We start from the raw sequence: 13,911 nt of genomic DNA, 5'->3' as shown, positions 1-13,911 counted from the left end.
GTCGGCGCGATCTGTATTCAGTAAAGTGGGGCGGTTCCCCCCCCCCACTCCCCGTCGGAGCCCCTTAAAACACTGTTTTTCTTCGGTGCAGGGCTTCCGCCTTGCGCTCAGTTGTCTCAGCACGCCTTTGTCGGCGCACACTTTTGACCTGTCACCATAGCTCAGTGTAGGGATGGCCTGTGGCAGTACTATCATGTATCATTCTTTCAAACTCATCCAGCTCCATTCCTCTTACCAAGTTCTTTGATCCTTTGCTTCTGTATTCTGTTACTGTTACAAGTATGCAGTGCTAGACTTGTTCATTGTTTCCCATACAATAGAAATTTGTTTAGAGCTAATGTTACCGTTTTTATTTTCCAGTATATCCCACTCAGGGCTTGGCTATATAGAGATGGCTTTGCTCGCTTTTCCAGCACCCGCTACACGCTAGCAAGCATTGGTGATCATTGTATCCTGACTTCTACTCTATAATTTGATAGCTGTTATATTGTGTGTTACTAGAACTAATGAGAGGGACAATCATATGTCCTACTACCTAAAATATTTCTTTAGCTTTTATATTATACTGCTGGTTTCAAGGTCTTAAAGCAATACCACACTTATCCCACGACAAGCAGGCAGCATATTATCACTGATGGGTGACGTCACCGAAGGAGCCCCGGTACAGATACTTGAAAAGTGAATCGCAACTTTAAGTTTAGAAAGTTCATGATTAGCCTGCACTGTGCATGTTTCTTTTTCTCTGGTGGTGTAGTACATGCAGAGTCTGGCATCTTAGGGTTTCGTTTGTGTATATTATGACTTTTAGTTTGTTGTTCTGTATTTGCATAGCATTTACCTGTGTTCTGCATGTGTGATCAAGGTCAAGTGTTCTGGTAGGAATGAATGTTGAGAAGCACCATACAGTGCGCTTTGTGTAGTTTAATTTTGTGGTTAACCATTATGCATTGTTAATAAGATTATATTGTGTGTGTATATGAAATATGAATGGAAAAATGGCATTACAGTTACTATTATTATGAGGTGGGGGTCTGGGGTGAAGCTTGGGCACACCCAATCATTTTGAAAAGTCGGTTCCTATGGCAGTAACCACCTATGTGGCACATTTGCAGCAACATACAATATCCCTCACATGACTACACAAACACATACACCCCAAAATACAAACAAGGACACCCTTATACACCAGTACACACACACACACGAAGGGGTTGGGGAGAATTTCACAAGCCATGATTTGTATCCTTTCCCCACTTCTCATCATATGTATTTAGGGATTTGAATAAATTTCTATTGATGATTACAATAATTCTTTAACACCAAAACCAATCCCAGATATTCATCTCACAAATGTGGCAGTACAGAAAACAGCTCCAGACTATGATCCAGAGAAGGTAAGTGAAGAAGAGAGGAAATATGAGAGTAATTATATTAAGTTGTACTTATTTATATATGTATGTATTTATTGGGGCTGCAGGAACATTAAAAATTTTAATTGCAATTAATTACGTTGTGCAGTAGCAATTATTTTGATTAATATGTAATATAATTGGGTTGAGCTAAATTCAGAGAAATAAAATATTCTATGCTAGGGCAATTCCATTGCTCTATAGGTCTGTGGGAGATGTTCTTGAAAAAGAAAAAAACTATTTTTGATGACAAGTGTATGTTTGTGTTTTTGTTAATTTAATTATGTGGATTTACTTTTCCAAGGACACCTCAACCAGCAATGAAAGTGCCCTAGCATAGGATACTCTTAATACATGATTTATGCATTAAATAGAGAGAGAAGTCTTTCTCCAGAGACAAGCAGGGTAAATGCAGACACACTTGCTGGTGAAGTCCTCTGAGCCTGAATGCCAATGCTCTCCCATAGGTATAGCTCTCTGTCTGCTGCTGGTGTCCTCTCCCCGACTCCTCTCTGGTGTATGCTGACCCTGTAGTGCCTTGGCCCTTCTCAAGGCCCTTCGCAAAGGCTCGCCGCGCGCCGAACGGCCGCGCGCCGTTGGCTCCTCCCCTTTTAAGGCGGAGTTCGGCTGTGGTGTCCCTCTGACGTCGGGAGGGTGGGCGGAGTTATCTCTCGCCCTGCCCCTCTCTAAGTCCTGCCTGCTCCGATGCCTTCTCTCTCTCTCTCTCTCTCCTCAGCCCAGCCGCTGCCTCGCGATTTCCTCAGCTGCTCTGCCCAGCCCAGCCGCTGCCTCCCGACTCTCTTCGGCTGCCCTGCTCTCCTGCACGCTGTGGTCTCCGCGCCGTTGGCTCCTCCCCTTTTAAGGGGGAGTTCGGCTGTGGTGTCCCTCTGACGCCGGGAGGGTGGGCGGAGTTATCTCTCGCCCTGCCCCTCTCTAAGTCCTGCCTGCTCCGATGCCTTCTCTCTCTCTCTCTCTCTCCTCAGCCCAGCCGCTGCCTCGCGATTTCCTCAGCTGCTCTGCCCAGCCCAGCCGCTGCCTCCCGACTCCCTTCGGCTGCCCTGCTCTCCTGCATGCTGTGGTCTCCGCGCCGTTGGCTCCTCCCCTTTTAAGGGGGAGTTCGGCTGTGGTGTCCCTCTGACGTCGGGAGGGTGGGCGGGGTTATCTCTCGCCCTGCCCTTCTCTAAGTCCTGCCTGCTCCGATGCCTTTTCTCTCTCTCTCTCTCTCCTCAGCCCAGCCGCTGCCTCACGATTTCCTCAGCTGCTCTGCCCAGCCCAGACGCTGCCTCCCGACTCTCTTCGGCTGCCCTGCTCTCCTGCACGCTGTGGTAAGTTCTGTGCGTTTTCATCTTTCACCCATCTCACCTTCCAGCCAGTTTTGCATAACCCTCTAGTTTCTCGTTTCCTCAGAAGTCTCACTAACCTTCTGCCTCCACTTTGAACTCCAGCTCCAGCTTGAGACCTTAATATTGTCTTCTACCAGTTGATGAAAGAACCTTTTGAACCTTTGGGATCTGCCACATTACCTGGAAAGGTAGTGCAGAAAACAGCCTTCCTCATGGCTCTTCTGCAAGAAGAATTAGTGCATCACAAGCACTAGTTATTTTCAAATGATTTTTATTGAGCTCAACACTGAAAAGAGTACAGAAAATACAACTGAATATAGACAGGCTCAAATTTTCAAGCCAACAGCGGAAATGAAACAAAGCCCACCACCCAATACCCTCCTCCACCCAGCCTCCCCTTAGCCCCCCCAACCTCCCTTTCTCCCACCTCAGTCCTCCATCAAGCCAATAACATGGGACATTTAATCCATATAAGTACAGCAACTAAAACTAACATACAAGTGTGGGGTTTAGCAGTTCAGTAAGCAACTCTGAGCCAGGGGAGTTATAGTGTTACAGAAAGGTTCCCATGTGTGCTGAAAAGAGTGCCCTGGGAAAGATGAAAGATCCAGAATGTCTCTTCGTTCTCACTGCAAAATGAAAATCAACCGACACCTCCAGAGGGAAAAATCTGGAGCATCAGCCTCTAACCACTTGAGTAGAATACATTTCAGAGTAACCAATATACTGTAGTCCACTTGAGGAAAGCTGTTGCTTCCTGTCGGCGAGGATGGTATTGTGGAAGAATTCCAAACAGGAGGAGAGGAACAAGCACCAGTTATATATTATCCATACCTACAATTTTTCATCAATAGGATGCAAATGCAGACTCACCCAAAAATTTATTCCAAAGGTTGTTACAGATTTCCATCTCAATCAATCAATAACCTTGCCATCATTTTTCCCTCCTCTGCACTCTTCTTCAGCAGAACAAAGTCTGCACACATTGGACTACAGGAGAACTTTACTTTTCTACCTGGAAGAACTGTGGCTATCCGCAACACTAATCAGCTCTTCACCTGGAATATTGAGTCCATGAAGGCCACGGTACTACTTGAAAGGGTCCAGAAAAGAGTGACTAAAATGGTTAAGGGGTTGGAGGAGTTACCGTACAGTGAGAGATTAGAGAAGCTGGGCCTATTCTCCTTTAAAAAGAGGAGACTGAGAGGGGACATGATCGAAACATTCAAGATAATGAAGGGAATAGACTTAGTGGATAAAGACAGGTTGTTCACCCTCTCCAAGATAGAGAGAACGAGAGGGCACTCTCTGAAGTTAAAAGGGGATAGATTCTGTACGAACGTAAGGAAGTTCTTCTTCACCCAGAGAGTGGTGGAGAACTGGAATGCTCTTCCAGAGTCTGTTATAAGGGAAAACACCCTCCAGGGATTCAAGACAAGGTTAGACAAGTTCCTGCTGAACCAGAATGAACGCAGGTAGGGCTGGTCTTAGTTAGGGCACTAGTCTTTGACCTGGGGCCGCCGCAGGAGTGGACAGCTGGGCCTGATGGACCACTGGTCTGACCCAGCAGTGGCAATTCTTATGTTCTTATGTTTGTCTCTTTCAATTCAGCTACTCAAGGCAACTCAGTATCTAAACAGACCATATCCTCGTAGATTGCCCACTGCATATCCTTTTGCTATACTAAAGCTCATCGATCTCCTCCCAGGCAGATTGGAGAACATCAAGTACGAGCAACAGCTTCCTCAATTGCAAATTTGAAATCCCGTTATAACTTCGGATTCCATAACTAAATAAATATGAAATACAGTATATAAGATCAACAAGGTTCTCCCAGGGACAGACCTAAGTCTCCTGACCCCCTCACTGCATACATCTTCTGCTCTTACAATACTGGTAAACAGCTTCCTCAATTGCAAATTTGAAATCCCTTTATAATTCCATAACTAAATAAATCTCACTTCAAGATATATTCAAAGCAGCGATTTGGTCCTCAGTTCATACGTTTACTAAGCACTATTGTTTAGACCAGAGTTCAGCGCAAGATATTCAGTTTGGACAATCAGTCCTCTGCAATTTATTTGTGCTATAATTTATTCCTCCTCCCCTTTTCTGCTTGAAGCTAGGAACTCACCAGTAAGTGTGCCTGCATTTCCTCTGTTTGTCTCCAGAGAAAGCAAGTTGCTTACCTTTAAAAGGGGTTCTCCGTAGACAGCAGGGTATGCAGCCACACTTGCCTGCCCACCATTCCCACATAATGAGACCTTTCTTCTAATCTACCGTGCTTCCCCGAAAATAAGAACTATCCCCAAAATAAGCCCTAGCATGATTTTTTGGGGTAGGCTTTAATATAATTTCCCCCCTAGAAACTCTCTACTCCTACGCCGATGACATCCTCATCCTCCTCGAGACCGACTCGAACCTCTCTAACCTTGCTGATAACATATCCACATGTATAACGAATCTCCAATCCTGGGCCCAATCTGTACAAATGAAACTGAATGAGTCCAAAACAAAACTACTTTGGCTCGGCCCAATTTTAGATCATCTACCCACCTCCATCCCACTACCATCCGGCCCCACTCTTCAGCTTGAGTTTTCAAGCAAAGTCCTAGGCATCGTCATAGACTCCTCTCTCTCCTTCAATGATCACCTCAACTCCTTGGTAAAAAAATGCTTCTTTAGCCTTCATATGCTGAGGAGAGTGAGATCCTGCTTTCATCATTCTCACTTCGCCGTCCTCGCTCAATCTATCATCCTCTCTAGACTGGACTACTGTAACTCCATCTACATAAGCCTAACTAAGAAAAACCTCCATAGACTTCAGCTAATTCAGAACGCCGCGGCCAAGCTTATTTTCGCAAAAGGCAAGTTCGATCACGTCTCCCCACTCCTCTCCAAGCTTCACTGGCTCCCAGTATACTCCAGAGTCCTCTATAAATGTGCCTGCTTAGCCTTCAAGATCCTACATGGCGTCCTTCCTCCCGTTATCCCACTCTTTTGGAACTCCTCAAACCCACACCCCACTAGACCCTCACAAAAACTGAAACTATCCTTCCCCTCTATAAAAGGTATATCCCGCGCAGGAAAACTTGGAACATCCCTCCCCTTTAGAACCACTGAACTCTGGAACAACCTCTCACCCCCGCTCAGAAATTCAAGCTCCTTCCAATCCTTCCGCAAACACATGAAAACTTGGCTCTTCTCAAAAATCTAATTACCTCCCGTTCTCTAGCATCCGGTCCCTCTCTATCTTCTTAGTCCCTCTCCTTTATCCCTTCATTGTAGTTCCTTTCCACTTAACTTCTGTAAACCGTGCCGAGCTCTGCGCATGCGGAGATGGCGCGGTATACAAACCTAAGATTTAGTTTAGTTTAGTTTAGTTACCCCCGAAAATAAGCCCTAGTCGTAGGCAGCTGCACTTCGCCCCCGCCCCCGCCGCACAGCTGAACCGCCAAACCACCGCTGACCCTACTTCCTTCCCTCCCAACCAATCCCTGTCGACTTCGACCATAAATACCTACCGGCAGAGGAGCGTCGGGTCAGCAGCACTCACAGGCTCCTTTGTGGCCTTCTCGCTGGGGCCTTCTGTGTACTGATGACATCGTCAGTAATGCAGCACACAGAAGGCCCCAGCGAGAAGGCTGCAAAGCAGCCTGTGAGTGCTGCTGACCTGATGCTCCTCTGCCAGAAGGTGTTTATGGTTGCGGTCAGCAGGGATCGGTTGGGAGGGAAGGATGGAGGGTCAGCGGGGATTCGGCGGGATGGCAGCGGGTGCTCAAGGGTTCTGCTGCATGAGGGATAGGAGGGAAGGATAGAACCTGGCCAAGGGTTCTGCACAAGAGATGGGAGGGAGGGCAGGCTAGAAGCTAGGCAAAGGGTTCTGCTGCACAAGGGATGAGAGGGAGGGAAGGATGGAAGCTGGGCAAGAGTTCTGCTGCACAGGGGGATGGGAGGGATGGAGGGATAGAAAGATGCTGCAGAGGGAAGGCACAAGGGGATGGGTGAGAGGGGAGGAAAGATGTTGCACATGTGGGAGAAAGGAAAGAGGAAGAATTGGGGTGAAGGAGAGGAAGGGAGAGATGATCATGTACATGAAAAAAATAAGCCCTACCCAAAAATAAGACCTAGTGCCTTTTTTGGGCCCCAAATGAATATAAGACACTGTCTTATTTTGGGGGAAACACAGTAGTAACAAAATTAAGCAGGGGGAGGAGCTCAGAAGGCAAGTTGTCTGCACATGCTCATTAAGTTAAAAAACCCCAACAACTTTCTATACCTAAGGGAGAGCACCGGCATTCAGGCTCAGGCAGAGGACTTCACCAGCAAATGTGGCTGCATTCCCCTGCTGTCTACGGAGAACCCAATACAGGTAAGCAACTTTGCTATCATGGGAACCAAGATGGAGGAACCCAGAAGCTGCTACGCAGAGCTCCTTCTGCATATAGAGGTTTTTCTTTTCTTTGTAACCTCTTTTTGAAACATTTTTTTCTTTTGTCTATCTGAAGATGCACAGGAGTGAACATCATGGTGATTCTTTCTACTCTGCTGCTGGTGGTAGAGGGGTGGAAAATTGGCTTTTTTTCTTTGTCCAGTATTTATATGGTTTCAGCTGTGGAATACTCCTAGGAGAGGTATATAATGAGAAGAAATGACCTCCCAATATGAATGCAGCTGCAAGTTCAGTACCTGAATCCATGGCTTTTACAGTGTGAATGCAGGAACATCAATGGCAAGCAGAAGTCTGGCTCTGCTGGACCCCAAAACAGAAAGATACCTTAGAGCTCTGAAGTAACTTCTTGATTCATGGTCTGGCAGAGTCAGCTTTCTGCTTGCTGCTGGTGTGGCAATTGTCATTCACAGTGGGAAAAGCATTGGGCCAGAATCAGGAGAGGTAAATTAGGGATCTGCTAATCATAATTAAATATTTTATTTCATGCTGATGCAATCAACAAGTTATTTTTTTATCACATTAATTCTGTAGGCCTAGAATTTATACATACGGTATATAATTTTATTTAGTTCACACCTGTTTTCATTAATAGTTAAAAGTTATTTACATTCAGATACAGCAGCTTTATTTCTCTGTCCTCAGAGGGTTTACAATTTGATTGTAGTTAAAACAAAGGACAGTTAAGTGACTTGCTCAAAGTTACAATGAACATCAGTGGGATCTGATGTACTCCCTCTTTTACAAAGCCGCACTAGTGTTTTTAGCGCTGGCTGACGCGGTAACAGTTCCAATGCTCATAGAATTCCTATAAGCATCCAAGCTGTAACTACTATGGGTTAATGTCCCTCCAGAACAGCCTAGATCAGTGGTCTCAAACTCAAACCCTTTGCAGGGCTACATTTTGGATTTGTAGGTACTTGGAGAGCCTCAGAAAAATATAGTTAATGTCTTCTTAAAGAAATAACAATTTTGCATGATGCAAAACTCTTTATAGTTTATAAATCTTTCCTTTTGGCTAAGTCTTAATAATAATATTGTAATTAGAGACATATTATCAAGAAACTGTTTTATCTTACTTTTGTGATTATGATAAACATACCAAGGGCCTCAAAATAATACCTGGCGTGTCGCATGTGGTCCCCGGGCTGCGAGTTTGAGTGCATAAGCCCATCTATCTAGCCTAGATAGATGGGCCTGGGCTAGTAGCGTACCTAGGGGGGGCGGTGCGCCCCGGGTGCACGCCCTAAAGGGGTGCACAGGAGAGAGAGCTGAACGGGGACGATGGGGGACCCGCGGGGTTAAATATAACTCGAGCTGCGAGGCTCGTCTTCTACTCCGACTCACACAGCGGATCGGAAATCTTCCCCGACGTCAGCGCTGACGTCGGAGGGAGGGCTTAAGCAAAGCCCGCCCTCCGACGTCAGCGCTGAAGTCGGGGAGACTTCTGGTCAGCTATGTGTGCGCGGTGGGACAGGCAGGAAATAGAAGACAAGCCTACGCGGCTCGAGCTACATTTTGCTGAGAAAGTTGCTAAGATGGGCTGGGAGGCAAACGGGGAACACAAAAGGGGGAGGGAGTGCTTTTGGACACAAGGCATGAACTTGGGAGAGAGGAAGGGAGGGAAAGATGCTGAGGTGGGGGAGGGAATGCATTTTTGGACACAGAAGGCATGAACTTGGGAGAGAGGAAGGGAGGGAAAGAGATGCTGAGGTGGGGGAGGGAATGGGTTTTTGGACACAGAAGGCATGGACTTGGGAGAGAGGAAGGGAGGGAAAGAGATGGTTGTGTACACGGGGAATAGAAGAAAGGAGAATTTTTGGTCATAGGGAGGGAGTAAGGTACAGACAGTGGCATACCAAGGTGGGGGTGGGGGCAGGGGCGGTCTGCCCCGGGTTTACGCCCCAAGCGGGTGCACAGCTGGCCACCCTCCAGTGTTCTCCCTAGGCTGGCAAACTGCGTCTCTTTAGCCACTTGAGTGCCACCGCCGCCATTGGGAACAGGCCGGTGCCAAGTTCTCCCTGCTTTTCCCTGTGGGGCCGACCAACTCTCGCCACCCGCGTCAATTCTGACGTCAGAGAGGACGTTCTGGCCAGCCAATCGCTTAGTAGATAAAGACAGATTGTTCACCCTCTCCAAGGTAGGGAGAACGAGATGGCACTCCCTAAAGCTGAAAGGGACTAGATTCCGTACAAATGTAAGGAAGTTCTTCTTCACCCAGAGAGTGGTAGACAACTGGAACGCTCTTCCGGAGTCTGTTATAGGGAAAAACACCCTCCATGGATTCAAGACAAAGTTGGACAAATTCATGCTAAACTGGAACGTACGCAGATGAGGCTGGACTCATTTATAGCACTAGTCTTTGACCTAAGGGCAGCCGCATGAGCGGACTGCTGGGCAAGATGGACCACTGGTCTGACCCAGCAGCGGCAATTCTTATGTTCTTATGGGTGGGGCTATAGAAAGGCAAATAGCAATTCTTATGTTCAACCTCTGGTGCTGTCTAAGTAGGGTTACCTGATATCCGGATGTACCCAGACATTTCCTTTTTTAGAGGACATGTCCAAGTATCCAGACAGTTTTTCCAAAACCCAACACTTTGTCCAGGTTATGAAAAGCTTCCAGCTTGGGACCACGTTGAGAGGGCATCTGAGCATGCGTGGATGCATCGTGGTGACATCACATACATATGCGTGTGATGTCATTGTGTCACACAAATGCGCATGCACAGATACCCTCCCGACAGCTCCGAGCATGAGAATAGGTTGAGGGAGCATATTGGGGGAGGCGAGGCTGGGGCGGAATGGGGCAAACCTTGGGTGAAATGGGGTGAGGGTGGGGCCATGGATCCGGATTTTACAATTGTAAAATCTGGTAATCCTATATCTAGGAGTCTTCAGTGCTTGGGAGGCGAGCCTTGTCTTTGCACTGTGTAACAAAGATTTAAAAAAAAGGTAAAGTCTGGTTTGGATGTGCTCTTCTGTCTCTTTTTGTTTTCTGCCAAGTTTGACAGCACCCAAGCTTTGCCTTATATGCTGGCAATTTTTGGAGGGGTGTTCTCGGATCACAGCTCCCCCCCCCTTTCATTTGAGGCACCATGGATGATAGACTAACTCTGCAGTTCCTGGAACTCATTGCCATAAGATGTGTTAACAATGGTTAGCATAGCTAGGTTTAAAAAAGATTTGGATAAGTTCCTGGATAAAAAATCCATAGTCTACTATTGAGATAGATGTGGGGGAAGCCAGTGCTTTCTTGGGATCAGTAGCATGGAATGTTGCTATTGTTTAGGTTTCTGCCAGGTGCATGTGACCTGGATTGGCCTCTGTTGGAAGCAGGATACTAGGCTAAATGGAAAATTGGTCTGACCAAGTATGGCTATTTTTATGTTCTTTTCCCCAGTGTCAGCACTTTGCCACTTTGAGTGTGCCCTATTTCAAGTATGAGAACAGTTTGTTTTCCTGTTTCTTGTAGCAAGCTGGATTATTATCATGGAAGTTTGAAACTTCCCATACCTCCCTGCTGCTTCCTTTAGCTGTGGTAAGGTATATTATCCCAGGACAAGCAGGCAGCCTATTCTCACATATGGGAGACATCACCGACGGAGCCCGGATGCGGAAGCCTTGCAAGCAGACTTGCTTGTAGAAACTAGAAGTTTTGAGTCAGCCACACTGCGCATGCGCAGGGCGCGTCTCCTTAGTTCTCTGTTTTCTGCGGAGCCGAGAAGTCCATCTTTGACTCTCTGCATTTAACTTTGTTACTTCATGCCTTCTCTTTCCGCGGTTTGTGTTTATTGTCTTCACGAATCGCTGTTTTCTTTTCTTTCTAGTTTAAAAAAAAAAAAGTATTTCTTCCGTTCGACTGCCGGGGCAGGCCGCTTGGCCACAGCCTGTAGGCTTCGACTTTGCGGTGGCTATTTTTCCTCCTATGTCCTGGTCAGCAACGGGCTTCAAGAAATGTAGCCAGTACCAGTGTGCGATTTCCCTCATGGACCCTCACCGTTGGTGCCTCAAATGCCTTGGGCCGGACCATCAACCGAAGTTGTGCGAGCGCTGTGCTATTCTTCAACCTCGAGCCCTTAAACGTCATCAAATTTTAGTGGAGAAGCTTTTCAGGATGGATTCTCCCTCGACTTCGAAAGCGGCCTCTGTTCCACTTTCGACCGAGGGTCCTTCTGCCTCCACTACTCCGACCTCGAGCCTCATCAGACCTTCTTCGTTTGCAGCGGCTCTTACCTCGACCACACCTGCTGTATCTTCCCCTGCATCCTCAGGTCAGATAGCTCAGCAGAAAGTTCCAGTGGTGGTAATCAAGGTGGCCAAGACTTCCAAGTCGAAGCACATTTCCACTGCCTCTATGGAACCTCAAGCCAAAGCAGGTGGTCCGGTTTCAGACGCGGATCCATCTTTGCCAGACCATGTTAGAGAAGCAATTCATTCAGTTCCTCACTAATATGGGACCGAAGCTTGCTACTCTAATCCAGCCTGGGCATTCTGCAGACTCCCGTGAGGTCGAGCCTCTTCCTATGCCTCCGGCTGAGACTACACACTCAATGCAGGGAGCAGACAGTGTCTGGTCTGGCATCTATGCACGCAAAGCAAGGAGCAGATTCTTTGCAAGTGCCTCGACAGGAATCCTCACACTCCATACAAGGAGCAGAGTCTTTGGGAGTGCCTCGAGGTTCCTCCATCAAGCCTTCTGAGCTTCAATCCACAGCTTCTAGCCCTATCCATTCATTGGTAGCAACATCTGCTTCCATCTCCGGGGTGAAGTCTCCTCGATCTTCAAGATCTGCTTCCAAGCACCACTCTCACCGACGAACGAGGCCTTTCTCGAGGCATATTTCCAGGCATACCTCTTCTTCCACTAAGCTTCCAGCTCTATTAGACCACCGACTCCTCGATCGAGGTCCATGCTTCCAGACCTCGAGGACTCAGCGGATTCTATTGCTTCATCCAAGTCTCCTTTTTCTTTTGATGCCTATTTCCTGCCGAAGCTTCATCTTCGACCCAGGCTGCCTTGACGTCCTCGAGTCCTTCTCGAGGCAAGGCATTAGCGGATCAGCTATCTTTCTCTTCTTTTCTTCATCAGATGGCTGCTGACCTGGACCTTTAATTGGATGCTGGTTCTAAATACTCTAAGGAGTATCTCGAAGTCATGCATCTTCCTCAACCTCCTGCAGAATCACTTAAGCTTCCTCTTCACAAGCTTTTGTCTCAGACCTTTACCAGATGCCTGGAGACTCCTTATGCAATTCCAGCTGTTCCAGACAAATTAGACTCCAGAAACAAAACTCTCCATTGTAAAGGATTTGAGAATTCACAGTTATCTCACCAATCCCTACTTGTGGAGTCTTCCTTGAAAAGATCCCATCCTTCCAAGGTTTATGCTACCGTTCCTCTTGGAAGGGAAAGGAAAACTATGGACAAATTTGGACATCGCATCTATCAAAATTCCATGATGTCCTCTAAAGTCCTCAATTACAATTTCCATTTTGTCACTTATTTTGAGTTCCTCAAAATAAGCTCTTTTGCCTAAATTTCTTAGTTATTTAGATACTCAAAATCACTTTGAATTTCAAGAAGTCATCGCTTCTCTATCACAACTCAGATTACATCTACTTCAGTCTTCTTATGATGCCTTTGAGTTGTCTGCCCAGGCGGCTGCTTGTTCTGTAGCAATGCTTCGCCTTGCTTGGCTTCATACCATTGACATGGATCCTAATCTTCAGGACCGCTTGGCTAATATTCCTTGTGCGGGCAATGACCTCTTCGATGAATCTAGTGAGGCAGCCACCAAGAAATTGTCTGAGCATGAAAAATCCTTTGCTTCTATTGTTAGACCTAAGCCAATGCCAGCTCCTGCCAAGCCTGCACACCCTCCTCCTATTTACCAGAGGTGTTTTGCTCCGAGAACGGCTCCTTACACTCGCCCTTCTCCCAAGAAACAGCAGAATCAGAAGGTCCTCACGACAGATTCTTCGACCTACGCTTGGGGCGCTCATCTCAATGGTCTCCATACACAAGGCCACTGGACCAGTACGGATCGTCAATGTCACATCAATCTGTTGAAACTCAGAGCGATTTTCAAGGCTCTCAATGCTTTTCATCATCTTCTTCATGACCAGGTAGTCCTCATTCGGACAGACAACCAAGTCGCCATGTATTATGTCAACAAACAGGGAGGGACGGGATCTTCCTCCCTTTGTCAAGAAGCTCTGAAGGTTTGGGACTGGGCAATCCGCCACAACACTTTCCTCAAAGCTGTCTACATCCAAGGGGCGAAAAATTGCTTGGCGGACAACTTGAGTCGTCTACTTCAACTCAGCAGCAGGGAGCTATACCTTCTACCAGTTTTTCCATCTCTGCTCACACAGAATCAGGGATCTCTGCTTCATCACATTTTTTCACAGTGGGAAACACCTCAGATAGATCTCTTTGCAGGTCCCCACAACCACAAACTGCCTCAATTCTGCTCCAGGATATATTCTCATCACCTCGAGGCAGATGCTTTTCTTCTGGAATGGACGAATCTCTTCCACTATGCATTCCCTCCATTCTCTCTCATTCTCAAGACTCTGGTCAAGTTGAAGAACAATCATGCCACCATGATTTTGATTGCTCCTTGGTGGCCAAGACAACCTTGGTACTCCCTTCTACTTCAACTCAGCAGCAGGGAGCCATACCTTCTACAGGTTTTTCCATCTCTG

The 13,911-nt window shown here is 46.9% G+C and overlaps 1 protein-coding gene across 5 annotated transcripts in view; it reads left to right on the top strand.

Moving 5' to 3' along the window:
* Window positions 1-13,911, top strand: part of TTLL9 (tubulin tyrosine ligase like 9) — a 198,731-nt gene that overhangs the window by 120,642 nt on the left and 64,178 nt on the right. For all 5 annotated transcript variants that reach the window (XM_033963248.1, XM_033963243.1, XM_033963247.1 and 2 more), the window contains exons 9-10: window positions 361-448; window positions 1,336-1,394. In XM_033963248.1, the coding sequence (XP_033819139.1) occupies window positions 361-448; window positions 1,336-1,394 (147 nt within the window). The remainder of the gene's footprint in view (window positions 1-360; window positions 449-1,335; window positions 1,395-13,911) is intronic.

The sequence above is a fragment of the Geotrypetes seraphini genome, chromosome 11 (assembly GCF_902459505.1).
Source record: "Geotrypetes seraphini chromosome 11, aGeoSer1.1, whole genome shotgun sequence".
NCBI lineage: Eukaryota > Metazoa > Chordata > Amphibia > Gymnophiona > Dermophiidae > Geotrypetes > Geotrypetes seraphini.
The sequence above is the reverse complement of the archived record's forward strand: the minus strand, read 5'-3'. Positions and strand labels throughout refer to the sequence as shown.